The sequence below is a fragment of the Pleurodeles waltl genome, chromosome 6 (genome assembly GCF_031143425.1).
Source record: "Pleurodeles waltl isolate 20211129_DDA chromosome 6, aPleWal1.hap1.20221129, whole genome shotgun sequence".
NCBI lineage: Eukaryota > Metazoa > Chordata > Amphibia > Caudata > Salamandridae > Pleurodeles > Pleurodeles waltl.
The window spans coordinates 1081072419-1081099834 of record NC_090445.1 but is presented as its reverse complement, the minus strand read 5'-3'; the positions used below and the strand labels follow the sequence as shown (position 1 = coordinate 1081099834).

Sequence of the window (27416 nt, the reverse complement as noted above, 5' to 3'; positions counted from 1 at the left end):
CTTTGCACTGTCTGCCATGTTCAGCGACTTCTTTCTAAAGCCTTACTTTTCCTCAGCTTCGCATTCTCATCAAACCAATATGAGGGGCTGGTGCTTCATGCTCACTTCAATTGAAAAATTAGAATTCTGTTTATAAAGGACCCCAGCCAAATCAACACTGAGGTCATGACTTGATCTACCAAATGCTTTCCACATGGGGAAGCTTCTCAAATCCTTCACACTGCACCAAAGTGAAGAGCTCTGTCCAGTGATTTCAAATAGATCTGTCCATTTATTTCTAATGACCCCGCAACTCTACAACAAGAAAAGAAGCTTCCTCCTTACCTGAGAGAGCCTGTTTACTGCTGTCATGGCACATCCTTCTACTCTTAGTGGAAAATTGTTGGCCAGTGAAACACTTGATGATTTATCTTTGGATCTCCTTTGAGTCCACATCTGTTTCTAAAGTATAATCTTCCTTTACAAACATCTGTCTGTTATTATTTCCACTCTCAAACCTCAATGTTGTTGGTTCTCCGTTGCAGCCTGGTGGATTCACAGTCGAAGTCACCAATAATAATACTGCTATGGTAATGACTGGTATGCGTATTCAGATTGGCTCTCAGGCCATCGAACGGGCACCTTCCTATATAGAGATGTTTGGACGCACCATGCAGCTCAACCTGACCCGCTCAAGATGGTTCGACTTCCCTTTCACCCGTGAGGAAGCTCTGCAGGCTGACAAGAAACTCACCATCTTCAGTAAGTCTCTTCATCATTCCTGTTCTCTGGGTCTCATAAATACATTACTTTTTCTTTATTGGGTGAATTAACAAGACATTCATCAACGCTGCACATCTTCAAACCATTAGTAACACATAAATGTCTTATGGTTGGGTGGCTTATCCGAGATTCCTGTGTTTTGTTAAAAAAAATAAACATGTTCCTCTGCTGGTCTTAGGATTTTGGGGTATCCCTGATTTTGGGGTATTCCTATGTTTATCCCCGCTTTCTCATGGCTGGAGATAACTGTTGCTCATAAAAGAGAAAGAGAGGGAAGTGTTTGTCGTGGTTAAGTAGTCTTGTCTTCCCACAATAGATAGTACCTCCCAAGTATGCTTTATTTCGGGTCCTTATTTCTGCCTTCACATTAAGGGGAGATACCCTTTAAGTCCTGATCCATCATCTTATAGCTCAGAATGGGTGAAGCCCCTGTCCTCCGAAAAAGTGGGAAGGAGGTGAGCTCTTTGGACTCTTTTCTTTTTTGCTATCCTGCTTTATCTATTAAAATAGCCTTCAAAGGCCTCTTTTTAAAACCTTTCCTCTTCAGTGACCCTAGACTATGTTAGAAACAAAATAAGATGTGCTCAGTGAATGCTGTTTCTCCCATATCTCTTTATGGTCAGCATGTTTAACATTTTTTTTCTTGCCCAGTGGGTCATCCCGCTTTCTTCAGGACCGATTGGATTCCTGTGAAATTGTCTCACTCAGATTTCATATCTGACCACTGTTTTCATTGTAGTGTATTGATCAAAGGAGGTACAGGACTGAATGTACATGCAGGTTCCTAGGGGCTCCGTAGCATATATGTGGTAAAGGGTTTTGGCTGTCTTATCCTCATATAGGGCAAGGAATACCCTAAAACGCACATTTAATCGCTAGGTAGTTCCTGAGTGTAGGAAGCTGGTTCCTTATATAGTGCACTAAAATTAAATAAACTGTGCAGAGTGTCCAGTGGATCCCCAGAGGCTTGCTGAGGCAAAAATGGATAGGTCTAGTGCCTGTTTTGTGGTAGTGTGGGCGAGTAGTTAGCCTTATCAAGGAGGGTTGTTAAGCATTTGGTGTATCAGAGACAATAAATGAGACACACTCAAAGAATAAATCCAAGACCAATTTAGAAAAAACACAGTTGCTTTTATATATACTTTGAACCAAACAACTTCGTTATAAGGTAAGCGTTTTTTTTTTTATTAAAAATACTTTGCTGTTTCAAAAATCGACAGTGCAATTTTCAGAGTCCTCAATGTTAACCTCTGAGAGGAAAAGAAGAGTTACACAGGTAAGTACACAATTTACAATCCCAGTCTTCAGGGTTTTAGATTAGCACCAGGCAGAGTTTAGGTTGATACCAAGAGTGCACCCACAGTGTCACAGTGGTGGGTGGGTGCAGAGGTCAGAGTTGAAGTCACTGCCCTATGTTAATCATTGGAGACTGGAGGGTGGTTGAATGAAGACACTCTGCTTCCAGGTAAGTACAAGTGTGTCAGAGGTTGGTCTCCGTGGGTTGAGACAAGCAGGAGGGAGGGCCACAAGGGAGCACCAAACTTACATAGTCAGTGACCGCAGTTGGCTGGTGCAGTGTGCCAACACAGTGTCAGGCACCCAGTGCTATCCATTGGAGACAGGGGGTATCCACTGAAGCGCTACTTACAGGTTAGTAAAGCGGGATCAGGGGTCGATCTCCTGGAGCGGAGTTGAGTACAAGGGAGAGCCAAAAGGCAGCACCAAACTTAACCCAAGCGGCACAGAGGCGGCGGGGTGCAGAGTGCCAACACAACATTGGGCCCTCATTGTACTCAATTGAGGAGATCCCTTTCAGAAACAGGCTGCAGTCTCTGCCCAGGAGGCCGAACCCACAGCTGCCGAGGTAAGTAGAGATGCCAGGGGTCGTAGGGACACAGACAGTCCAGCTCCCCAAGGCCCAGAGGCTCTGGGTGCAGGAGTGTCTTTTGGCATTGGAAACAGCTTACCAGGCAAGTCGTGGTAAGAGTGAGTACTTAGATTTAGGCTGCATGCGTGTCTGTGAAGTCCGGGAGAGGGGAGGACGCTCTTGTTCAGAAGCCCTGGGGAATCTGCACTGGACGGGGGCGTCGGATGCAAAGGTGGTTCCAGTCAGCGGTTTCGTGGAGCCTCAGGAAGAGTTCTTCTTTAGAGATGGTTTCTTTTGGAGAGGTCCTCTATCTTTGTCTTTTGAGGTTGCTGCCTGCAGGACATCCGACTTCTAGGTACAGGTTCTTTGAAGGCCGCAGACAGGCCGGCAAGGCTGAGGCCAAATCAGTTGGTGTCTTCAGTCTTCTCTGGTGGGGCGACTTCTGGGTTGTCTGGTTCTTCATATGTCGACAGGAATCAGATTCTAGGTTTCAGGGGTGCCACCTAAATACTGAATTGTAGGGGTGTTACAGGGAGTGCCAGGGGGTAACCAATGGGATACTCAACTTTAGGGTGACTACACCCTTCCTATTACCACTTCTTTGGGCAGGGGCATAGCTCTTACCACATTGGCCTAATTCCTTCCATGCAAGATGGAGGAATTAAAAAAAAATAGTGTCCACTTCATCTCGTCCACCATAAGGGTGAGACTCGACTGAAGAGGGCACTCCTAATTCACCTGTCAGTCCTGCTGCCAAAGGTGGGGTTCGGGGCTGTCTGTCTTCTCCAGCACTTGCAGTCTGTTGGGTCGCACTTCAAAGGTCGGCAAAGCCTTTGAAGCTTCCCGCACTGGAATGCCCATTCTACTTGGGAGAGGTCACACCTCTGCTCAGAGCAGGCTGTTGTTTTGAGATTTCAAGAGCATTGGCTCTCACCTCAGGGGACCAGAACTCTATTTAAGGTGGCTGTACTGGTTTTGACCAGTCAGTGCCCACACTAGGAGTTTGTAGGTTTTAGGGGGCACCTCTAAGTTGTCCTCTGAGTGCATGAATTAATAAATACATCACTGAATTTGGTGAGGGTTTAAGATACAAGATGTTTGATACCCAACATCCCTATTGTCAGCGAAACCATCATGTAGCTGGGGAACTCGTAATGACCAGTGGCCAGCACATGTACTTAAAATGGCTTCACTGCTCACTTACTATGTCTGAAAATCGACAGACATAGCAGGGGCATATCTGCTCATGCATAGGGGGGTTCAAAGAGTACTGGAGGGGCCCCAAGTAGGCACAAAAACCACACCCTCAGCTGCAAGGGGGCGGCCTGTTGCAATGTGCAAACAGGGCGTCGAGCTCTCAATAGAACTCTATGGAGGGAACCAGGGGTCACTTAGGCGTTGCAGGCAGGGCACAGGTGGGCCTCTCGGGCAAGCCACTGACTGGGCAAGGGTGAGGTCCGCCTGCTGGTCGTTGCTGCACCAGAGGTCGGTTTATCTCTGGCCTGGGGGCTGCAGGTGCAGTACTTCTCGAGGCAATGGATATCTTCCTCGCAGTCAGGGGGGTCCTTGGGATTCCCTCTGCAGGTGTCGTGTCGGTGCAGAGAAGTCAGCCCAGGGTAGACACGTCATCTGGGGGTCCTCTCTGGATATTTGGTTACTCTGGACACGGCCAGGGGCGTCGGGTGCAGAGTAGTTGGACTCACGATTCTGGAGTGAAGTGAGAGTCCCTTTAAAGATGGTTTCTTGGTCTTCTTTTTGGACAGGTCTGCTGTCCACAGGAGTTTATTGGTCCTCAGTGATGCAGGCAGTCCCCTGGAGGTTTTTCAGGGGTCACTGGTCCTGTAGAACGTGTTGCTTCTTTTCTTGCAGCGTTTCAAAGCCGGAGACTGGTCGGTAGGGCTGGGGCAGTCAGTTGTCTCTTCTCTTCTCTGTGGGGTTTTCAGCTCAGCAGTCCTTCTTCCTTGAGGTCATCAGGAATCTGAAGAGCTGGGTTCAGGGTCTCCCCTAAATACTAAATGTAGGGGTGTGTTAGGGTCAGAGGGCAGTAGCCTACGGCTACTATCCCTGAGTGGCTACATCTCCTGGTGCCTACTGCCTCGGGGGGGGCATCCCTATTGGTCCTAATCCTCCAAAGCAAGATGGAGGATTTCTCAAGAAGGGGGTCACTTCATCTCTGGACACCTTAATGGTCCTGGCTGAGGGGGTGACTCCTCCTTGTTTTTCTCATTATCCCTCTGGATTTGCTACCAAAAGTGTGGGTTCATCGGGGGAGGGGGGAGGGGGGAGGCAGGCATCGCCACTAGCTGGAGTGCCCTGGGGCACTGTAACACCAGGCTTGAGCCTTCAAGGCTCACCGCCAGGTGTTAGTTACCAGGACAGGCTTTGTTTCTGTCAACAGAGTGCACAAAGGCACTCACCCCTTGTGGTCAGAAACTCGTCTGGAAGTGGCAGGCTGGCACAGACTGGTCAACCTTGTACTAGCAGTTGAGCTAACATACAGGGGACATCTCTAAGATGCCCTATTTGTGCATTTTTCAATAAATCCCGCACTGGCATCAGTGTGGGTTTATTATGCTGAGAAGTTTGATTCTAAACCTCCCAGTATTCAGTGAAGCCATTATGGTGCTGTGGAGTTCATAAGGACAAACCCCCAGACCATATACTCATTATGGCTACACTGTACTTATAATGTCTAAGAATGGACTTAGACACTGTAGGGGCATGTTGCTCATGCAGCTATGCCCTCACCTGTGGTATAGTGCACTGTGCCTTAGGTCTGTAAGGCCTGCTAAAGGGATGACTTACCAATTGCACAGACAGTGGGTTGTGAGCATGGCACCCTGAGAGGCATGCAATGTCGACTTTACCTTTTTCTCCCCACCATCACACACAGTCTGCAAAGGCCATGTGCATGTGTTTGGTTAGTGGCCTCTTGGAATGGCACAATACATGCTGCAGCACTTAGGGACCCTCCCTGGTCACAGAGCCCTTGGTACCACAGGTACCTTTTACAAGGGACGCAGCGGTGTGCGAGGAGTGTGCCGATTGTGCAAACAATGATACAGTTTTGGGAAAGAACACTGGTGCTGGGGCCTAGTTCGTAGGATCCCAGCACACTGTGAAGTCCTCATCAATATCAGACAAAAAGTGGAGGGGTAACCATGCCAAAAGAGGCACTTTCCTACACAACTCCCTCCTAAATGAACGAGGATGAGAATAACCTTTTTCCAAGAGTCTTCATTGTCTAAGGGGAAAATCCTGGAAAGGCCATCTGCATTGGCATGGACAGTCCCAGGTCTATGTTCCACTGTAAAGTCAATGTAGGGAGATGGACCACCTCAAAAGTTTAGGGTTATTACCTTTAATTTGCATAAGCCATCTGAGTGGTCTGTGGTCAGTTTGAACAATTGAGTACCAAACGAGTATCCCTCAACTTTTTCCGGGACCAGGCCACAGCAAAGGCCTACCTCTTAATCTCTTAATGGCACACAAAAGCTGTTCCTTGGGGAGTAATTTCCTGCTAATGAAATTACCAGGTTTATCATGGCCATCATCATTGATTTGGGACAGGACTGCCCCATCCCATGTTCACAGGCACCTATCTGCACAATGAACTGCTTAGAGTAGTCTGGATATTTGAGAACTGGTGCTGAGCACATTGCCTCTTCAGGGTGTCAAAGGCCTTTTGACAGCTAACAGTCCAGTTTACTTTCTTGCACATCTTTTTAGAGGTCAGTTCTGTGAGGGGTGCACAATGGATCCATAACCATTCACAAACCTTCTGTAATACCCATTAAAGCCAAGGAGTGCCCTGACTTGAGACTGGGCATTTTTGAGCTTCCCAGTCCAGAATTGTCTGGATCTTGGGCTGTAAAGGTTGCACTTGGCCTCCACTTACAAGGTGGCCCAAGTATACAACAGTGCCCTGCCCTTTCTGGCATTTGGATTCCTTTTATATTGAGGCCTGCAAATTGCAGAGCCTTCAAAACCTTCCCCAGGTGGACCGAGTGATCCTGCCAGGAGGCACTAAAGACAGCATTGTCATCTAGATATGCTACACTGGCGAATCAAGCCAGCAAGGACTTGATTCACCAACCTTTGAAAGGTGGCAGGGACATTCTTTAAACCAAAGGGCATAACACTGAACTCATATTGCCCATTAGGTGTAGAGAATGCAGTCTTTTCTGTTGCTCCTGGTGCCATGCAAATTTGCAGGTACCTTGAAGTTAGTTCAAAGGTTCTGAGAAACACTGCCACACCTAATTTGTCTACCAGCTCATCAGCCCTTGGAATAGGGTTAACATCTGTCTCGGTGACAGATTTGAGCCCTCTGTAGTCCTCACAGAACCTCATCTCTTGCTTTCCACCCTGAGGATGAGGTTTGGGGACCAAGACCACTGGGTTAGCTCAATGACTGTCAGAGTGTTCAATAACCTTTTAAGTCCAGCAACTTGTTGAGTTCAACTTTGATTCTCTCCTCAACTTGAACATAGTGACAATAGATCTTGGATTTGACAGGCAGGTTGTCACCTTTGTCCATATTATGGGTACACAGGTGTGTCTGTCCAGGGGTTAAGGAGAAGAGCTCTGCATATTGCTGCAAGACTTGCCTGCAGTCTGCCTGCTGTTGTACATTGAAGGTGTCTGAGTAGACAACTCGTCAACTGGCCCATCTTTAGGGTTGTGAGAGAGGTCAGGGAGAAGTTGACTCTCTGCTTCCTGTTCCTCATCAGTAACCATTAGCATTGTTACAGCAGCCCTGTTATAGAAAAGCTTGAGGCAGTAAACATGACTCATCCTTTTTGGGGTCCTGCTAGTGCTCAGGTCTACCAGCTAGGTGACCTCACTTTTTTTTTCTAGTATAGGGTAAGGGCCACTTCATTTGTCCTAAAGTGCTGTGGGAGCCAAAGGCTCCAGAACCCTTACCTTCTGCTCTGGTTTAAACTACCAATGCAGCCTTTTGGTCATTCCACTGCTTCTGGAGCTGTTGGCTAACCTCAAGGTTTTTAGATGCTTTTAGATGTACTCTGGCAACCTTGAGTGGAGTCCAAGCACTTAGTCCGCCATACCTTACTTAAGCTCATGGGGAGGTCTCTCCCAAACCTCCTTCATGAGTGCAAGTGGTCCCCTGACAGGGTGGCCAGACAAAAGTTCAAAGGGGGGGGAACCCTACTTCCTTCTGAGTTACCTCTCTGTAGACAAAAAACAAGCATGGAAGGAGGACATCCCATCTCTTTTTCAGTGAGGCCCATGACCATGCCCTTTAATGTCTTGTTGAACCTTTCAACAAGTCCATTGGTGTATGGATGGTATGGGGTGGTGAACTTGTAAGTCACCCCACACTCATTCCACGTGTGTTTCAGGTAAGCTGACATGAAGTTGGCATGTCTGTCAAAAGCTGTCTCCTTTGGAAACCCTATCCTGGTAAAGATACCATTAAGGGCTTTGGCTACTGCAGGAGCTCTAGTAGACCTAAAGAGTATTGCTTCGGGATACCTGGTAGCATGATACACTACTACCAGTATGTATAGGTTTCCTGAGGCTGTAGGTGGTTCAAGTGGTCCCACTATGTCCACACCAACCCTTTCAAATGGAACCCCCTCCACTGGTAGTGGAATTAGGGGGACATTTGGGTGGCCACCTGCCTTGCCACTGGCTTGGCAGGTGACACAGGAGCTGCAAAACTCCTTCAACTTTTAAGACGTGTTGGGCCAGTAGAAATGGTAGACAAGCCTATTCCAAGTTTTAGTTTGGCCCAGATTCCCAGCTAGGGGGATGTCACGGGCTAAAGTGAGGATGAACTTCCTAAGCTGCTGCCGCACTACCATTCTCCTGATTGCACATGGGCAGGGGTCTCTGGCCTCAGTGTACAGGAGTCCTTCGTCCCAATAGACCCTGTGGGAGCCACTGACATCTTCCTTTTCCTGTGCAGCTGCTTGCTGCCTCAGGCCTTCAAGAATGGGAAAGGTTCTCTGTCCCAGGCACAGCTGGTCCCTAGAGGGTCCCCCTGGGCCCAAGAGCCCTACCTGATATGGATCCAGCTCCATGGACTCAGTTCCCTCAGAGTATGTTAAGATGTCTTCCTGAGAAGAGGAGTCTTGTGCTTGTTGCTGTGCAGAAGCTGCCCCCGCCCCCTGTCGTCTTTCCCTTTCTCATGGAAGGTTGGGCCATTATTCCAGGCTCCAACAGTTCTCTTTCACCCTGTGCTCGGCTCTGTGCTCTAGTCTTGACTCACACCATCTCTAGAATTCCCAGCATGGCTGCATGAGTTTGGAATGCTACCTCAGCCCAAGCTGAGGACTCCAAGTCATTCCCTAGCAGACATTCAACTGGGATTTCAAAAGAGACCACTACCTGTTTCAGGCCAGTAACCCTTCCCCATTCTAAGGTCACCATAGCCATGGGGTGAACCTTAGTTACATTTTCAGCATTGGTGACACTGGCACCTGTATCCCTCAGGGCTTTTACCTTAGTCCCCTTAATCAAGGGATGCTGCCTGTATTTGTTAATGTTAGGAGACCGGACAGCAAGAGTGGTAACATCTACCCCACCCTCAGAAACTAAAGTATCTTTAGTGTGAACTCTGATTTTCTCTGGACACTGTTGATCCTACCTGAAGACTGTCTACACCAGCTCTAGCCAGTGCAGTACTAGGGGGATTCTTTTTGGGGTAGGCCAAGCCTCCAGTTTGGTGTCCATTCTGCCTACAGTTGCAACATCAGGCCTTGGGATCAAAGTTTTTAACTTGGTACCCATGTAAAGGTTGTGCAGAGGCTCGGGGCTCACCCTCCTGCCTACGTTTTGAGGGCCTTTAGAAGACTTTTATCCTTGGGTGTCTCACCACCCTTCCTTTGGGGAGCCTTTATTTTGGTCACCCCCAGTGAAAGTCTTGAGCACCCTAATCTTGACTCAGTGATCTGCCTTCTTTTCCAATTCTTGGGGAGAAATTTGACCTAGGTCGACCAGATAGTGAACTTGTCATTGAAGCAGATATGTAAAAGATGTTTTTTCACAAACAAATTATAAGGCCCTTCATAGTTATACACTCCACTACCAGTTCTCCAACCATCTAGTGTTATCACTGAGTAGTCTACAAAGTCATCCTAGGACTGGCTCAAGGTTTTGTGAGCCCCCCCAAACCTAATTCTATAATCCTCAGTGGTGATCCCTAAGCACCGATTCAGGGCAGCCTTCATGTGGTCATAGGATTCAACATCTGCACCAGTGAGTGTGAGGATCCCATCCTACACTTACCAGTGAACAGGTCCCAAAGGAGAGCTCCTCAATGAGACTTATTCAACTTTCTGGTTCCGCAGGCCCTCTCAAATCACCTTCCTCATACTTGGGGACAATCCCTTTGTGGATTTTAGGGGTGTCAGAGTGCTCTCTTCCCAAATAATTAAATTGCTACCACCATTAATGGGTGCTAAGCCCATCTCTGATCTCTGATCTCTTCCTCTCTATAGCCAGGAGCGCTCTCTCCAGAGCTAATCTTTTGGCATCCTTGCCAAAAGGAAGTCCACTTCATTAAGGCTGCCCTCAGTGTTCCCAGACTAACTAGACTTCTCTGTGCGAGACCCAGATCCTGTCAGCAACATCCTTGGAGTCAGGGCACTGTGACCCTGTCCCCCTACTTAGTTTAGGAGGTCCGAGTTCATCATCCTGGTCCCTAACTTCTTCCCCCATCTGAGGGGATGTCTTCCAACTCAGTAGGGTGTTCCTTTGCATACTCTGCCAATAGCTCATGGAGCTTTACCTTGGTATGGTTGGAACCAGTTTTGGTTTGTTTGTCTGCAGAGGGAACTTAACTTTCTCATCCCAAGATGGCGTTAGGGGGTGAGCTTGAGCCCCACAACAATGTCTTCCAAGGTATTCATTCTATCTGATCGAGACAACTAGCTGCAGATTATTTATCTTAGAATTCTTCCCCCAGATGTCAGACTGGATCTGGAAACTTTTCTTCGGTAGTAGGCGCACTGACGTCAGTTTCTTCTTTTCTGCTCAGCAGCGGGGATCCGGACGCGTACTTCTACATCCTCGGATTGGGTGCTTGAATAGGGGCATGTTAGTGGTCTAGACTCCTCCCCAGCGTCTAGCCTGCTCTCGTCCCCTTGCTTGGCGACGGAAGCCAGCACTGCATTCACCAGTGTTTTGAGGCGGGTGTCTGAGGGTTTGGACTTCCTGAAGTGCAATTATCTCTTGATCCCTTGTTATCGTTTACCCCGGATCAATCTGATACCGAACCAATTCTGCCTTTTTGTGAGGCTCTACAATATCCTTCTGGGTGTCTGGACTCAAGCCGTCTCTGGTCCTTCAGTGGATTGTTTGTTTCACACAGGCATCAGCTGGCGCAAACAGACCCTTTGTGTCTTCTCCATCACCCTACCCATCAGGGTTTTGTTACTCAAACTGCTTTGAGCGTTCCTGTGCTGGAACAGGTTCCACCTACACCGCCGCACAGGGTCTCTCTGTAGCTGGATGCTGCTGTCAGGTATATTTCGCCTCTTCTAGTGCAGCCCTTCATTCCATCAACACTTCCTGATTGTTGGCCCACTTTTCCCATACTCTTTGAGACTTTGTGGAACGCTTACTCCAATCCCATTCTGATGATGTTAGCCCTGCTCTGGCGTCTTTGATCAGGGATGGTCAGCTGGCTGCTCGTCTTGCAGGTCGCTCTAGTATGGATTCTACTGATTCCACTGGCCATGTCATAGCTGCTTCTGTGGCCATACGTCGCAGGGGTTGGTTAGCGCCTTCCAATTTCTCATCTCCAGTGTGGATGCTCTACTTGATATGCCATTTGATGGCAAGTTGCCTTTTGGGGCGCATACTGATTCTACCTTGCGTCGTTTCTGTGATTCTCATGGTGGTGACTAGTGGTCCTCTATCGCACGTCCTCGCCTGTTGCGACTTTCTGTGGACTCACATTCCTCTCAAATGGGTGCATTCTCTCCCCTTGTCTATTGTCCTAGTGTTGGTTCATTAGTTGAGCTGTTTTTTGACTCCTTTTTGGGTTGCGCTTTGTTTCATCCACGTTGAATTTTGTTACACTTTCTTTGGTGCGCACAGCACCTTTCTTTCTGTTGCTCCTTTCCACTGAGCAGTAGTTCCGGAGCATATCTTGAGCCTTGTCTGGTGCAGCCTCCTTTGTTCATGGAGTTGCTTCCGCTGCCATGGCAATATGGTCTTCTGATGGTTTCTTGGTGAGTTTCACATCACCCTTTTGTTTACCTTAGGCAAGGGTTTGCCATGATTGGTGTGTCTCTACTTTGAGATGGATAGAGTGCCCTTTTTCTCATTTAGCTGAATTTATAGCGGAACGTCTGTCTTTCCTTGGGCTTTTCCTACCAGGGTTCATAAGTTTCTTTCTGTTGGTGGTCCCTGCCCTATCGCCTGCCCTTTCATTTACTCTGACATTTTACCCTCCATCTGTTGCTAAGAGATTGGGTTGGACATTAGCTCTTTGAGCTTTTGGTAATGGATTTTATTACACACATTTCTGTTTGTTCCCCATGCAAATCTATATTTTTGTATTTTTTTCAGAGCCACTTCCTGCCTACTTTTAAAAGTTAATTTCCTCTCCAACCCTTCCTTGATAGATCCATTTTCCATGTTCCATTTTCTTTTTCTTCTCTGCGGGCTCATTTGTGCTTGTTGCAGGTTCCACTCCGTCCTTGCGACTGGTCGAGCTATGCTCATTCCCAGGTCTTCTACCTCTAGTGGTACTGGCTTCTCTGGACAGGGGTTCCCTTCCCACCACTGCTGTGAGGGGCTACCTTCGTTTTCATTGCTGCTGTGGTTGATATCTGATAGAGACTTCTAGTTGCAAATTCTTTACCTTAAAACTTTCCCCCAGGCATCAGACTGGAGATTTTTCTTCAAGCAGTTCCACTCTGTGCCATTAAGTGGCGTCAATCGACTCCACAGGCGTCATTGACATTGTGGTCGCCGTGATGACTTTACAGTCGTATATAAGCGCTACCCCAGCACGCTGGCGTCAATTCTTTTCTTTCCACACCAGCCTGTGCGCAGATCCAGGGAAGAGCTATGCCAGTCCTTTTTTGAATAACTATGAAATGTTGTCGAATTCCTTTTTGACAAGTTTTGGTTTGCATCGAGGAATGGCCTCTAAAACCGGATTTAAGCCCTGCAACTCCTGTCACCGCATGATGTTGGTGACGTATCTGCACGTCGTGTGCCTCTGTTAGGAGTGAGACCACGACCCGAAGTCGTGCTCAGAGTGCCAAGCCATGAACCCGAAAGCTTTGAGGGAACGGTCCCTGAAGCTCATGGCGGTCCCACCCTCGACTCCGCGTCAGTCCCAGTCCAGTTTGAGAGGAAGGTCAGGAGACTGGTCGCGGAGTCACCACCATTCATCTTCGTCCAAGTCTCTGGACATTCCGGTAGGAAGATGACGAAGAATGCAAAACGTTGTTCGACTTCGTCCTGCCACTCACACAACAAGACGGAGGAGTGTTGACGCTCTAGGCCTCCGTCTACGCAGCCTCAGTCTGGGTCTGCTCCACACCTCCCCGAATTTCCGGGAGCCGGTGCCACCCCTACCCAACTTAAAGAGTGCTAGGAGTCCTTGCGCCTCATAATTGGGCAGCCTGACCCACCCTCTGCGCCTTTGGGCCCAGAGGAGTCAGGGAGGGCCCCCTCGGGTTCCAAGTAGGTAACTTCGGTCCTGACTCAGGAGGGCACCTCAGGATCCGCTTCCGGATCCGTCCTGACGCGGGTTGTGCCATCTGCGACCTTCCCTGGCATCAGGTGAGATGTCTACGCTCCCAGCACCGATTGGGCCCACCATTGATGTCGAACCTATACTTATTCCGATGACCCGTAGCCCGAATGACGTAGTTCGATGCTGATTCAGTTTTCCATGGGTTCTGCTGTGCCCAGGGTTGATCCTGATCCCTATTACTATGGATCTGGATACAGGGATAGTGTAGAGGGGTAGTTGGACCCGTTAGAAGACCAGCTTGAGCCTGAACTGGACTGGGTACAGAATTTGGGTGATGCCAATTGGTTGGACACCTCCAGTGACACTGGCATGTTTTCTCCCGTTACCGTTGCTACGGAGGAGGGAGTGTCCTATTATTCTATGGTGCTGAGAAGGGCTGCTGAGGTTTTGAACCTATAGCTTCCCTCTGTAGGGCAGGCCTAACCTCCTGACCGAAGTGCTTCAGCCTGGGGTCTCCAACTCTGAACCCCTTCTTCCCTTCAAAGCACTTACATACGTCCTACTGGGGCCATGGTCTAAACCCAGTACAGGGGCTCCTGTGAATATGACGATTTCCCTCCGTCATCGGCCTGTGCTGAATGACCCAAATTTCCTTACCCTACGCCTGATAGCTTTGTCATCCAGGCTTCATCATCCTCTGGTGCATAACGTACCACTCCCCCGGACAGGGAATCAAAAAGACTGGACAACTTAGGAAAGAAGATGTTTTCTTCTGCCAGTCTAGTGCTGCACTCTGGAATACGGTCGTGCAAGTGCTGCCTCAAATTCCGGAAGAGGCCCGGAACGTTCTCTTCCAAGCCATGACAGACAGGAGAGTCGCAGCCAAGTTCATGATACATTGTGGACTGGATACGACTGATTGACTGGGCAGATCGGTTGCATCGATGGCATTGAGAAACCAGGCCTGGTTGAGGACGTCTGGCTTTCCTTTGGGTGTCCAGCAATCTTTGAAGAGACGAGTGCCATCAAAGGGCACATCCATCAGAGACAAGGTGGACTCCACACCCAAGCACTTTAAGGATTCCCGTGCTACGGCTTGGTCCCATGGCCTCGCAGCTGCTCTATCCTAGACCTCCAGTACCGCAATCTCTTCCTCCAGAAGGAGAAATTCAAGATGTTAACTCTAGCTCAAGTCTTTTCTGCCCTGGACCCTGGAGACTGGATGGTAGCATTGGACGTACAGGATGCCTATTTCCATATTCCCAAACTGCCAGCCCACAAATGTTACCTACGATTTGTGGTAGGTCACAAGCTCTTTCAGTTCACTGTGCTCCCTTTTGGCCTTACCAGCGCCCCTCGGGCGTTCACAAAAGTGATGATAGTGGTTGCAGATCATCTGCGCAGGTTCGGAGTTCCAGTCTTCCCCCTACCTAGACGATTGGCTGTCAAAGTTGGACACACCCCTGAAAGTCATCTCCCACCTCCAGACTACGGCTAACCGCCTGCATTCGTTGGGGTACACTATAAACGTGCCGAAGTCACACCGGACTCCCTCTCAGATGCTCCCTTTCATAGGAACCGTCTGGACACACTGCATTTTCGGGCTTATCCTCCCAAAAAGCGAATCCAGGATATTCGGCCTATGATTCCGATGTTTCAGCCTCTATCCTGGATTTCGGTAAGAATGACTCTGAGGCTGCTAGGCCGCATGGCCTCCTACATCCTGCTGTTCCAGTATGCCAGATGGCACATGCAGGCTCTGCAGTGGGACCTGAAGTTCGAGTGGGCGGAGCATCAGGGGAATCTCTCTGACATGGTTCAGATCTCTGAGGGAAATGCGAAAGACCTGCAGTGGTGGGTGTCGAATCCAGATTGGGTCAACAGCAGATCTCTCTCTCTCTCTCTCTCTCTTCCCCAACCAGATATAACAGTAGTGACATTTGAGTCACTCGTGGGATGGGGCGGCCACATGGGAGAGTCAGAGATTGGAGGCCTCTTGTCTCCAGCGGAGTCTGGACTCCACATAAACCTTTTGGAGCTCTGGGCGATCCGACTTGCGTTTAAAAGCATTCCTTCCCTCTCTCAAAGGGAAAGTGGTGCAGGTGTTCACCGCCCTGTGGTGTTGCAACAAGCAGGGCGGAGTGGGGTTGTGAACCCTTTGTCAAGAGGCTCTTCACTTCTGGACATGGCTGGAACGCCAGTGCAGTTCCAACATCTGGCGGGCTCTCTGAATGTCCGAGCAGATGAACTCAGCCGTCTATACATAGTCGATCACAAATGGCGTCTCCATCTGGAAGTGGCGCAAGGTCTCCAGCAGTGGGGGGAGCCTTGGTTAGATCTGTTAGCCTCCGCAGAGAACGTGCAATGTCAGCTGTTTTGCGCAGTGGAGTTTCCAAGGCGGCACTTGCTTGGTGATGCTTTTCGTCACAAGTGGAACTCAGGCCTCCTGTACGCCTTCCCGCCAATACCACTTCTGCCCATGTTTCTGAAGAAAATCAGGCAAGACCGGGCCCAAGTAATCTTGGTGGCTCCGGACTAGGCACGAAGAGTCTGGCATCCCGAGCTACTGAGTATGGCCATTGATTCTCTGATCAGACTTCCCCTTTGGGAGAATCTTCTGTCGCAGGCGACGGTTATCCACCTGAACCTGCGCAGTCTCTGCCTCCTTGCGTGGAGATTCAGCTGCGACAGTTGACGGCTTTTGACCTTCCACCTGAAGTCTGTAATGTCATCTTGGCAGCTAGGCATCCCTCCACCATAACGGTTGAGGCCTGTTGTTGGAATAAATATGTGGCATGGTTTATCAACAAATATGTTGATCCCCTCTCTGCACCTCTCTCGGAGGTTCTCCTCTTTATTCTCCCTCTTGCCCAGCAGGGCTCTGCTCTGGGCACCCTCAAGGGATATTTGTCTGCCATCTCTGCCTTCTTAAGGCTACCACACCAACCTTCTCTTTTCAAATCTCCCATTGTTGGGAGGTTTCTTAAAGGCCTCACTCATGTTTTTTCCCGTCCCGTTCATCATGCCGCAGTGGGATTTGAACTTGGTCCTCACATACCTCATGTGTGCCCCTTTCGAGCTGCTCCACAACTGTCCTCTAAGGCTCTTAACCCTTAAAACAGCTTTTTTTTAGTGCCATGGCCTCTGTTTGCAGAGTAAGTGAGCTTCAAGCTCTTTCTTCCAAGCCACCATTCCTAGCAGTGCATCCTGACAGAGGTGCTTCATACCAGGGCTTTGTTTCTTCCCGAAGTGGTAACACCCTTTCACGTAGGCCAAGCTATCACCTTGACTACTTTTGATGCACCCCCGCATCCCTCTTATGAGGAGGCGAGATTCCAACATCTGGATCCAAAAAAAGCGTTGGCGTTCTACCTAAATCGTACCAAAGATTTCTGGGTGGATGATCAACTCTTTGTGGGATATGTGGTTGCGAAGAAAGGAAAGGCGTGCAGAAGAGGATCATCTCGCGATGGGCAGTCCTCTGCATCAAGATGTGCTACGCTTTGGCGAAAAAGCAACCCCCTGAGGGTTTGCGTGTTCATTCAACCAAAGCAACTGCTGCTACCACAGTGTTAGCACGCGGAGTTCCAATCCTGGATATCTGCCGGGTTATGACGTGAGCGTCCTTATGTTCACCAAGCATTGCTGCCTGGACAGTTAGGACCGCAGGGATGTCTATTTTGGCATTTCGGTCCTGCAGGACTTTTTGCTGTGATCTTAGTTTGCATCTCACTACCGGGGTTGGTATTGCTCAGGTGTCTATTATAAGGTAAGGAATCTGCAACTAGAAATCTATATCAGATGTGCAAGTTACCTTCGGTAAAGATATATATCTGGTAGAGACATATACTTATTGTAGATTCCTTTATCGACCAGCCCACCCTCCCCACACTGCAGACTAATTTCTAGGGACTAGTGCTTCCCTCTAAGAGCCCCAGTTTTGGCGCACCATTCTCAGTGATTTTCATGGCTCCGTGCTACTGCCGTGGAAAGTAATGAAAAGAAACTGACAGCATGCCAGGGTGGTACCTATATACGACTGCGACGTCATCACGGCGACCACGATACCCGTGGAGTTGACCCACACCCACTTAACGGCTCACTGGGGAGGGGTACTTCTCAAAGAAAAATTCTTCGTATCCAGTCTGACGTCTGGGGAAATTCTAAGGTAAGGAATCTGCAACTAGTATATGTCTGTACTAGATAGATTGTTACCGAAGGTAAGTAACTTGTACTTTATTTCTAGAACCAATGGATCTTTTTTGCATGTAAGTTTAGTTGTAAGTATCAAGCATTTGAATCAAATGTACTTTGTTTGGGTTTTGCAGGTAAAGCAGTTTACACGTAACTTTTAAATTTCAAAAGTTAACACCTAGTGCAATTTTCCATGGCTGGGTGCAGTTGTCGAAGTTTGTGTTGGGTTTGCAGTGGAATAGAGTGAGGAGTCGGACTTAGTGAGAAAGATTGCAGGTAAGTACCTGCAGTTTCAGGACACTGGCTAGGGGGGTTAGTCAGCACCGCGGGGGCTACAGGTCAGCACCAAACGCACACCCTCAGTGGCACAGGGGCGGCAGGGTGCAGACACCGCATCGGGCACCCAATGCTTTTCTACAAAGGAACCTTTGGGGTCACAAAGATGCTGCAGGCTTGGATCCAGGGGGTCAGGTCAGAAAACCAAAGGCTGGACAGGAAGGAGAGGTGCCCTCTGGACTTTGCTGAACCATCTGTCGGATTCCCAAAGACCAGGGGGCTGCAGATACAGGGATCATTTTAGCCGTCTGTAATCTGTCGGATCTGGTCGTGTCATGGGGAGCCACTGGAATCACGCTGCATGTGTCGTTGTGTTGGCCAGGAGGGATCATACCAGGAAGGACTAGAGGTTGGAATTGCCTCAGGACCTTCTCTGGACTGGTGGGACACCTGATCTTGGGCGTCTGGTGCAGAGTGGGCAGGACTCATGGATCAGGGGGCGAGGTTGGTTTGGGGTTCCTGGAATCCTTTTGATGGTTGCTTCTGGACAGGGCTGCTGCCCTCAGTAGTTCTTGGTGCTCTGCGGTGCAGGCAGCCCTTTGGGGATTTGTAGAGGTTGCTGGTCCTGCAGGATGTCAACTTCTTGGAGCAATTGTCTTTGAAGCTGCAGACAGGCCGGTTGTTATCTGGATTGTTTACTGCTGGGGTCAGCTTACCAGTACTTTCTTCTTTCTTCTGAGGTCGCCAGGCATCTGGTGAGTGAGGTTCAGGGGAGCCCCTAAATACTAGATTTAAGGGCACTACAGGGGTCGGTATCCAATGGCTACTGTTCCTGAGGGTGGCTACAACCTTCCAATGCCCACTCCCTTTGGGGAGGGGGCCACATTCCTAACCCTATTGGTCCCTACCCTCCAAAACAAGTTGGAAGATTCTGCAGGGAGGGCGTCACTTCAGCTCTGGACACCTTAGCTGTGGTTGTAGCTGCAGTGGTCCCTCCTCCCTGTTTTACCTATTTTTTCCATTGGACCTGCTGGCAAAAGTGGAGCATGGCCTTGGGGGGTGGGGGTGGGATATATGGGATGCCCTGGGGCACTGTAACAGGAGGCCTGGGTCTTTGAGGCTCACACCAAATGTTACAGTTCCTGTAGGGGGAGTACTTTCACGCAGATAAGGCTTTGTTTCTGACCCCAGAGAGCACAAAGGCTCTCACCATATGGGGTCAGAAACATGTCTGTTAGTGGCAAGCTGGCAGACTGGTTAGTCCTGCACTAAAGGGTTTGGTAAAATACATGGGATTTCTCTAAGATGCCCTCTTTGTGCATTTTACAATAAATCCAACATTGGAATCCATGTGGGTTTATTGTGCTGGTAAGTTTGATACCATACTTACCAGACTAAAGTGAAGCCATCCTGGAGCGGTGGAGTGCGTAATAACATACTCCCAGACCATATAGTCAATATGGCCACACTGCACTTACAATGTCTAAGAATGGACTTGGACACTGTAGGGACACATTGCTCATTCAGCTATGCCCTCACCTGTGGTATAGTGCACCCTGCCGTGGGCTGTAAGGCCTGCTTGAGGGGTGACTTACCCATGCCACATGAGATGCCATGTCGACTTTACTTTTTTCTCCCCACCAATGCACAATCTGTAATGACAGCATGCATGTGTTTGGTGAGGAGTCCATTAGGGTGGCACAATTCAGGCTGCAGCTCTTAGGGACCCTTCCTGGTCAGAGCCCAGGTTACCCCTGGTACCTTTTACAAGGGACTTAGCTGTGTGCAGGGATGTGCCCATTGTCGAAACAATGGTACAGTTTTGGGAAAGAACACTGGTACTGGGCCATGGGTAGCAGTATCCCAGGAAACTCAGTCAAGTCAATATCCATATCAGGCAAAAAGTGTGCGGGTGCAGCTGTGCCAAAAGGGGTACTTTCCTCCAAGAATAACTGTAGGAAAATGCTACTGTTGGTATGGTCACCCCCCACTTTTTGCCTAGTGTTGATGGCAGCTTTGGTTGGAAGTGTGCTGGGACCTTGCTCATGGTCTCTTTCAGCAGTGGGGCGAACCTTGATATGTTCGTCTCCCCCAGAGAAAGCAAAATATCAGCAATATTTTGCAAGGCAGCAATTGTTCGGGGACACATCATCTCTAGTGGAACTTAGGCCTCCTGTACACCTTTCTTCCCATTACACTTCTGCCCAGATTTCTGAAGAAGATCAAGAATTACTGGGCCCAAGTATTCCTTGTGGCTCCGGACTGGGCAAGAAGAGTCTGCTACCCTGAGCTGCTGAGCATGGCCATCGATTGTTAGATCAGACTGTCCCTTTTGGAGGATCGTCTGTCTCACCACCCAAACCTGTTCAGTCTCCGCCTTCTTGCGTTAAGATTGAGCAGCAGCAGTTGACAACTTTGGACCTTCCAGGTCCTTGCATCGCTCTCCCAGCTACCACTTGTTCTTCTGCCTGGACGCCAGACTCTGTGCCAGTACTTGCCCCTGCTTTCCACTCCGCTTTTCCAACTCATACTGCCCTCTGCACCCTTTTAGCTTCTTCTCCCTCGATCTACTCTGTGCCCTCTTAGCCTTTTTTTCTTTCCTTCTGTCCTCCTGCCTTTTAGCCTTTTCTTTCTCGATCTTCTCCGTTCTGTACTGGTTAGCCTCTTTTCTGCCCTCCTGCCTCTTTAGTCTCCTCTAGTCTAGCCTCCTGCTTTTCCATCCTCCTCTTCCTTCTCTATTTGCCTCATTCTTTGCTGTTCTCCACCCATCTATCCCCTTTTCCTCCCTTCTCCCTTCCTGCCTTTTTGCCTCTGTTTCTCTTCATTTTGCTCTGTTCTGTGCCCACTCAGGCCAGGTCTTATCCCCCCACCCCCCCTTTCCAACAGTTTCCTGCCCTTCGCCGCCTATTCCCATGCCCTACTGGACCTACTTAATGGCAGTTGCTGTGCGAACACGCACAAGGTGTGCCGCTGACACGCCAAAAGCAAGCCTGTCCACTGCTGGGCCGCACCCAGTACCAGAACTCCTGGCTCCTCAACCCAGCAATGTTGCTCATCTAATGAGATCAAGATCTTCATACCCAAGACCCAGAACCCCCACTGCTGTATCATCTCTTCCCACACCCTGCCTCACTTGCCACTTCTCTTTCAATGTAAGTTCCACGAAAACTCCTACGCTACAGAGTCCCACCACATCCCCCAACTCCACTGTATGCTACTCAGCGTTCTATCCCTCAGCAAACACGCCACTGAAATCTGGAACACCATCAACCCCCTCAACCTAGATATTATGTTCATCACTGAAACCTGACTCACCCCCTCATTACCTCCAGACATAGCCACCCCCACCGTTTTCAAGATGATCCACCACAATAGCCCTGGCCGACACAGTGGAGGAATAGCAGTCATCCTCAAAGACCACATCAATTGCTCTTCCACAGACTACAACACTGCTCCGATCATGGAACACCTCAACTTCCAGATCAAGTCAGACGCCAACACCAGCTTCAGGGGATCCCTCTTGTACAGAGCCCCTGGTCCCCACTCCAACTTTTGCAGACACGTCCCCAACTTCCTCCTGGAAATAGATCCTGACCACTAGCTCCTCTAGGAGACCTCAACTTCCACCTAGGAGATCCGGATGACACAAACTCCACTAAACATCGAAAACATGAGCATCTGAGGCCTCTCTCAGCTGGTCACTTCCCCAACTCACTGCAGGGCACACCCTCAATCCCATCTTCTCCTCTAGTGACAGAATCAAGTTATCCCACACCACCTAGATAACCTGGACAGACAATATTATCATACACTTCACCGTCCAACGATTACCTGATGCCACTACTAGACCCCCTCTCTCCTCCGTCCACCGATTACCTGACGCCACTACTAGACCCCCTCTCTCCTCCGTCTAAGTTGGACCAAGGTAAAGGAAACCCCATGGATCACCACACTCAAAAATACAGACCCTACTCCCACCAACTCTCTACAAAACTGTGTTCAAAACCTCTCCATCTAGCTCACGTCCACCACCGACTGTCGCCCCAGTCAGAAACTCCCACAAACCCAGCAAAACGCTCCCTGGTTCACCACTGAACTTCCGACCCTCAAAATGAAACAGCTGGAAAGACCCTGGTGCACCAACAAAACACCTGACAACCTCGACCGCTTTAAGGCTGTTCTCAACCACTTCCGCCACCAACTCACTGAGTCCAGGAAAGTCGCCCTGCCCATCCTCATAGAATTCTGCGCCATTCGCACCAAAGAGCTCTTCAGAGTCATCAAAGAATTCTCCTGCCCGACTGCCATAGAGAACACCATCTACTCCTCGCAATCCCTCTGCAACAAACTATCGGACTACTTCCACTTCAAGATAATCAACATTTCCAGCAAGTTTGACCCCCCCAGTCCTTCAACATCGACCTCCCTTGCACCTCAGCTAACCCCACTCACAGAATGGAAACAGATCTGCACAGAATACAGTCGTCATCATGTCTTCCACTCACTCAGGAGTCCCAGTTCTACAACAGGGACAAGAATTTATAGGAGAGCCCCACAGCTAAATACTCAACACCTCCATCTCCACAGCCACTGTTCCCAACTCTTGGACACATGCAGAGTTTCAGTCCCTCCTGAAGAACCCACAGGCAACCCCAGTTACCTCTAAAACTATTGTCCTATCTCACTCCTCCCCTTACCCGCCAAGGTACTGGAAAAGATCATCAACCGCCAAATCACAGAAAACCTCGAACTCAACCTACTATACCCTTCCCAATTCAGCTTCCACCCAAACCATAGCACGGAGACAGCCCTCATCTCCACCATTGAAGACAACAGATGTCTTCTTGATCGCAGTGGATCAGTGGTCCTCATCCTCTTCGACCTCTTTTGCCTTTGACACCGTCTCTCACCACACACTCCTCACCAGACTCCAGAGGACAGGCATCCAGGGCAACGGACTCAAATTGAACCCCTCCTTTCTTTCAGGCCACACACAGAATTCTCCTTCCTCCCTCCGCTTCCTATCCCATGACATCATTTGTGGCGTACCTCAGGACTCCTCCCTCACCCCCACCCTCTTCAACTCCTTTATGACCCTTCTAGCAGAAGTAGTACAATCCCACGGACTCCACATTGTCTCATAAGCTGACGATACACAACTGGTCCTGTCTCTCTCCAACAACATACGCAACCTGAGCCAACTTTCAAAACACCATGACTGAAGTAGCAGAATGGATAAAGTCCAACTGCCTCAACCTGAACTTGGACTAGACCGAAATACTCATCTCCAGAAGCAAACCTTCCCCCTGGAACGACTCGTTGTGGCCACCAACCCTCTGACCCCTGCTCACACCGGCAAACCCAAGCACACAACCTAGGAATCATCATGGACACTCAACTCACCATTAGGCAACAGGTCAATGCTGTCTCCTCCTCATGCTTCCACATCCTCCGAATGCTCCGGAAGATTTTCTGTTGGCTACCCCTCCACATCAGGAAGACTGTTAACCAAGCCCTCATTACCAGCCGCCTGGACTATGGCAATGCTTTATATGCTTGAATCTCCAGGCACCTCCCCAACAGCCTTCAGACTGTCCAAAAAGCTTCAGCAAGACTGGTCCTCGAACTCTGCAAAAGAACCAGGACCACCCCCCCACCTAAGGAATGTCCACTGGCTCCCTGTGCAACAGCCCTGACACTTAAAACTCCTCACCAGCTCATACAACGCCTTCCAAAACACAGGACCTGCCTACCTCAACAGTTGCCTCTACTTCCTCCAACCGACAAGAGAGCTCCGCTTGGGCACCCTCACTAAGGCACACATCCCACGCATCCACATGTGCATACTGGAGGATGCTCCTTCTACCTCGCCGCCAAGACCTAGAACAACCTACCCCTCCATGTTCACACCGCTCCCTCTCTCACAGTGTTCAGAAAGCAACTCAAGACCTGGAGTGACAAGTTTGCGCTCTGGAAGCACCTCGATTGATTGATTGATTGATTGATGGATTTGCCTTCAGCCTGAAGTCTGTAACGTAATCTTGGCAGACGGGCGTCCCTCCACCAAAACGGTATAGTAAAGTCTGATCCCACTTCTCTCCCCCATACCCCCTTTTTTGCCCCTCTTTCTAAGGTTCCGTATATCCTTTCTCTGGCCCACCAGGGCTCTGCTGTAGGCACTTTCAAAGGTTATTTGTCTGCTGTTTCTGCCCTTTTAAGGTTGCCTGATCAACCTTCCTTGTTTAAGTCTCCTATTGTAAATAGGTTCCTAATTAAGCTCCTATCATGGAAAGTGGCAGGTCTGCTCCAAAAAAATACCTAACCCGGATTGGTGCAGTCTCATAGACCAACCCCATTTCATTTTATTGCAGGAGACATGGGCCCCTTCTGCGATCAATAGAGTAGGTCATTGGACCTTTCAGACGACCGTGCTCCCTTCACCATCTGGCAGGGCATCAGGGGGTTTGATAATCTGGTTAAAACATGATCTGTTCCCAAAGGCGAAGGAGCTAACAACCCCCACTAGGGACATACTAGCTGTCGAGGTCGAACTTAGCAGTCCAAGGGGGCCCGTTCGTATAGTGTTTGTAAACATATATGTTAGACCTGGCCCCCAAAGGTCTCAGACCGCTTTGATAAGTATGCTAACAGACCTCTTGAACTGTCTACCAGGGGGGCAGGGCTTAATTGTTGCAGGAGATTATAATATGCAACTGAATTGTAGAGACGACTACCAGCAAAAAGGAACCCAGGTTGCAGATCCATGGGATAGATCTGGGCCGGTCCAGGCCACAACTAAGAAAGCAGGGGGAGCATTAGATCTATTAGAGGACTGAATAAAAGCAAAGGGGTTAAGAATAGCAAATGGGAACACGAAGTCAGACACCCCGGCGTTGCCTACATACAGGAGAGGTCCATACTTGAGTCATCTAGATTGTCTTAGTAGATGACGCGCTCTTGAAATCTCTTATCGATATGGTCATTCTTCCACGTAATGATAGTGACCATCAAGCTCTGAGTACCTCTTTTTCTACTACCTCATTGAGTTGTAAAACATTGACAAAGTGGGTCAAGGGCAATGCCCTAATTATGACGAATGATTACAAAATTGTGAAATGGGAACTGGTGGAAGATGATGTAAATTTTCAGTTATTAATTTACAAAATAGTCACAAACGCTTTTACCCTTGAAATATACTGACTTTGTACCGGTGGATCTGATCAATTTGCACAGTATTTTGACCAATGGGTTAAAACAACATTTTCAGGTAGTAAGGAGGCGGGCAGAAATTGGGGCCAGAACATTGAGGTGGTTTTCTAACTCCTGCCGTCAGCCCAAAACACAATTATTGGGAGCACTGAAGGCAGGGAACTGCCGAGAGATAAGAGTATCCAGGGTCGCGTACAAAGCAGTACTAAAAAATGCTAAAAAAGAATGGGAAACCAAATATTGGAATGGGTTGGTAGATGCACTTCATGAGAAGGATCTTAAACTGTTTTGGAAATTAGTGACAGGTAAAGGTAGCTCCCGAACTGTGGAGAATTACCCCGTAATCCAGCCAGAAACTTGGGTGTCACTTTTTAAAAACTTATATAGAGTGGCTCCAATTAGTAGCATTACTGTCCCTTTATTAAAATCCAATGGGCCCTTTATTTCCTATACACCAACTGTTGAGACAGTTACACTACCTAAATTTGACTTGGATCTCTTTTCTTTATAAGAAACAACTTTGGCTCTCCAGTCAGTACGTAGAGGGAAGGCCCCCGGGCCAGATGGTATTCCAGGCGATTTATACTTGTCCCGACTGACAACCTGGTCTTTAGATTTAAATGCGCTCAGTAATGAGATACTGAGGGGTGGAGGACTTCCCCCCACGTGACAAGGAGCAATCATAGTCCCTATTTTCAAGAAAGGGCCTAGGGAAGAACCAGCTAATTATAGGCCAATAAGTCTAATTGATTTTAGCCAACAAAATATTCTGCAAGCAGGTACTGAACAGACTACAGGCTTGGATAGAGGATTCTCATATCCTTTCCGACTTCCATGCAGGATTTAGGAAAAGAGTGAGTACAATAGATCAGGCATTCATGTTTAATCTCCTTTGCTGGAAATACCGGTCACTCAATAAGAGCCACTTGTATGTGGCTTTTATCGATCTAAAAGTTGCCTTTGATATGGTTCCACAGGACTTAATGTGGAATGCTCTGGAGAGCTACCAACTTGACAAAGAATTACTAAGATTGATTAGGTACCTACACAAGGGGACTTATGCACAGGTACGTTGGTCTCAAAGTGGTGATCTAACAGAAGCTATACCTGTTAACAGGGGGGGGGTCAGGCAGGGGTGCGTCCTGGCCCCCACATTGTTCAATCTTTTTATCAATGGTGTGGTGGACCAGTTGTTACACTGTAACCATGATGCTCCAAAGTTAGCAGGGGCCTCTGTCCCCACTTTAATGTTCGCTGATGATACTTTATTAATTTCAAGAACCCCAATGGGCCTACAAAACGAACTGGATGCTTTTTCTAATTTTTGCTCCAGTAGAGGACTTGAAATAAATCCAACCAAATCAAAGTTCATGGCTTTTAATCTACATAAATCATTCAGGGGGACAATGACTATAGCAGGCCATCCGGTAGAGAGAGTTAGTCAATTCGACTATCTGGGGCTTAGGTTAGCAGACTATCAACAGTGGTCGGCGCAGATTGGGAAGAGTTTGTCAGTTTTCAGACAGAGGTCAGCAGTGATAGGGAGGGAAATTGCTAATATCTCGGAAGGGGAGATCTCATCCGCTATTACAGTCTATAAAGCAGCGGCAGTGGCAGCTTCAGCTTATGGTGCCGAGCTTTGAGGGCACTCTAACTCTAGGTGTTTGACGACGGTAGAAAACCGATTTATACGTACTTTTTTGCAGCTGCCGATGAGCACTCCTCTTATACCTCTAAGATTTGATTTAGCCTTAAACGAGGTTCATAATGAAATTGCCCTAAGACCTCCTATGTATTGGGTTCGTCTCTGGAATTCTGAGTATTTGTCCACCTTCCAAACAGCAACAGATGAGTTTCTTGTGGGTGATTGTGCACCAAAAATCACCTGGTTTAGATATATCAGAGACATGTGTAAACTCCTTAAAATGGAGGAGGTGTGGAGAGATCCTCATAATTTGACCAAGGAAGTAAAAGTGCGCATAAATAGGTGCTGCTGGGAGAATATTCTGGTGCAAATTTGGTCTAAAAAAAAAACTCAAGGTAGCCGGACCCTACAGTTTTTGGACCATAAATGTAGCCCTAAGTTTGAGGCCTATATGTATAATGTAAATCCTCCTTACACCAAAACCCTCTTTATTAAATTCAGATTAGGGATTCTCCCGCTCAAGACACTTAGTGCGAGATGGAGCGTGGAGAATTGCAACCTGACCTTCTGTCATTACTGTCAAGAGAAACCAGAGTCACTAGCACACTTTGTTTTTCTGTCCTAGATATCTGGCCCCCCGGAAGAAGTGGATTATCCCGTTATGTAGTTCAATGGGGATAAGGGAATGCAATACATCATTACGCATTTTGACAACTGATACAACTGACAAGGTAGTCTTCTCAGTTGCGAGATACCTGCAAAACGCATGGGCTATAAGA

The 27416-nt window shown here is 48.6% G+C and overlaps 1 protein-coding gene across 17 annotated transcripts in view; it reads left to right on the top strand.

The window, feature by feature from the left end:
- The window catches only part of UBR4 (ubiquitin protein ligase E3 component n-recognin 4), a 1862787-nt gene that overhangs the window by 959510 nt on the left and 875861 nt on the right, over positions 1-27416 (top strand). For all 17 annotated transcript variants that reach the window (XM_069240131.1, XM_069240143.1, XM_069240141.1 and 14 more), the window contains exon 48: positions 525-741. In XM_069240131.1, coding sequence (XP_069096232.1) covers positions 525-741 — 217 coding nt within the window. The remainder of the gene's footprint in view (positions 1-524; positions 742-27416) is intronic.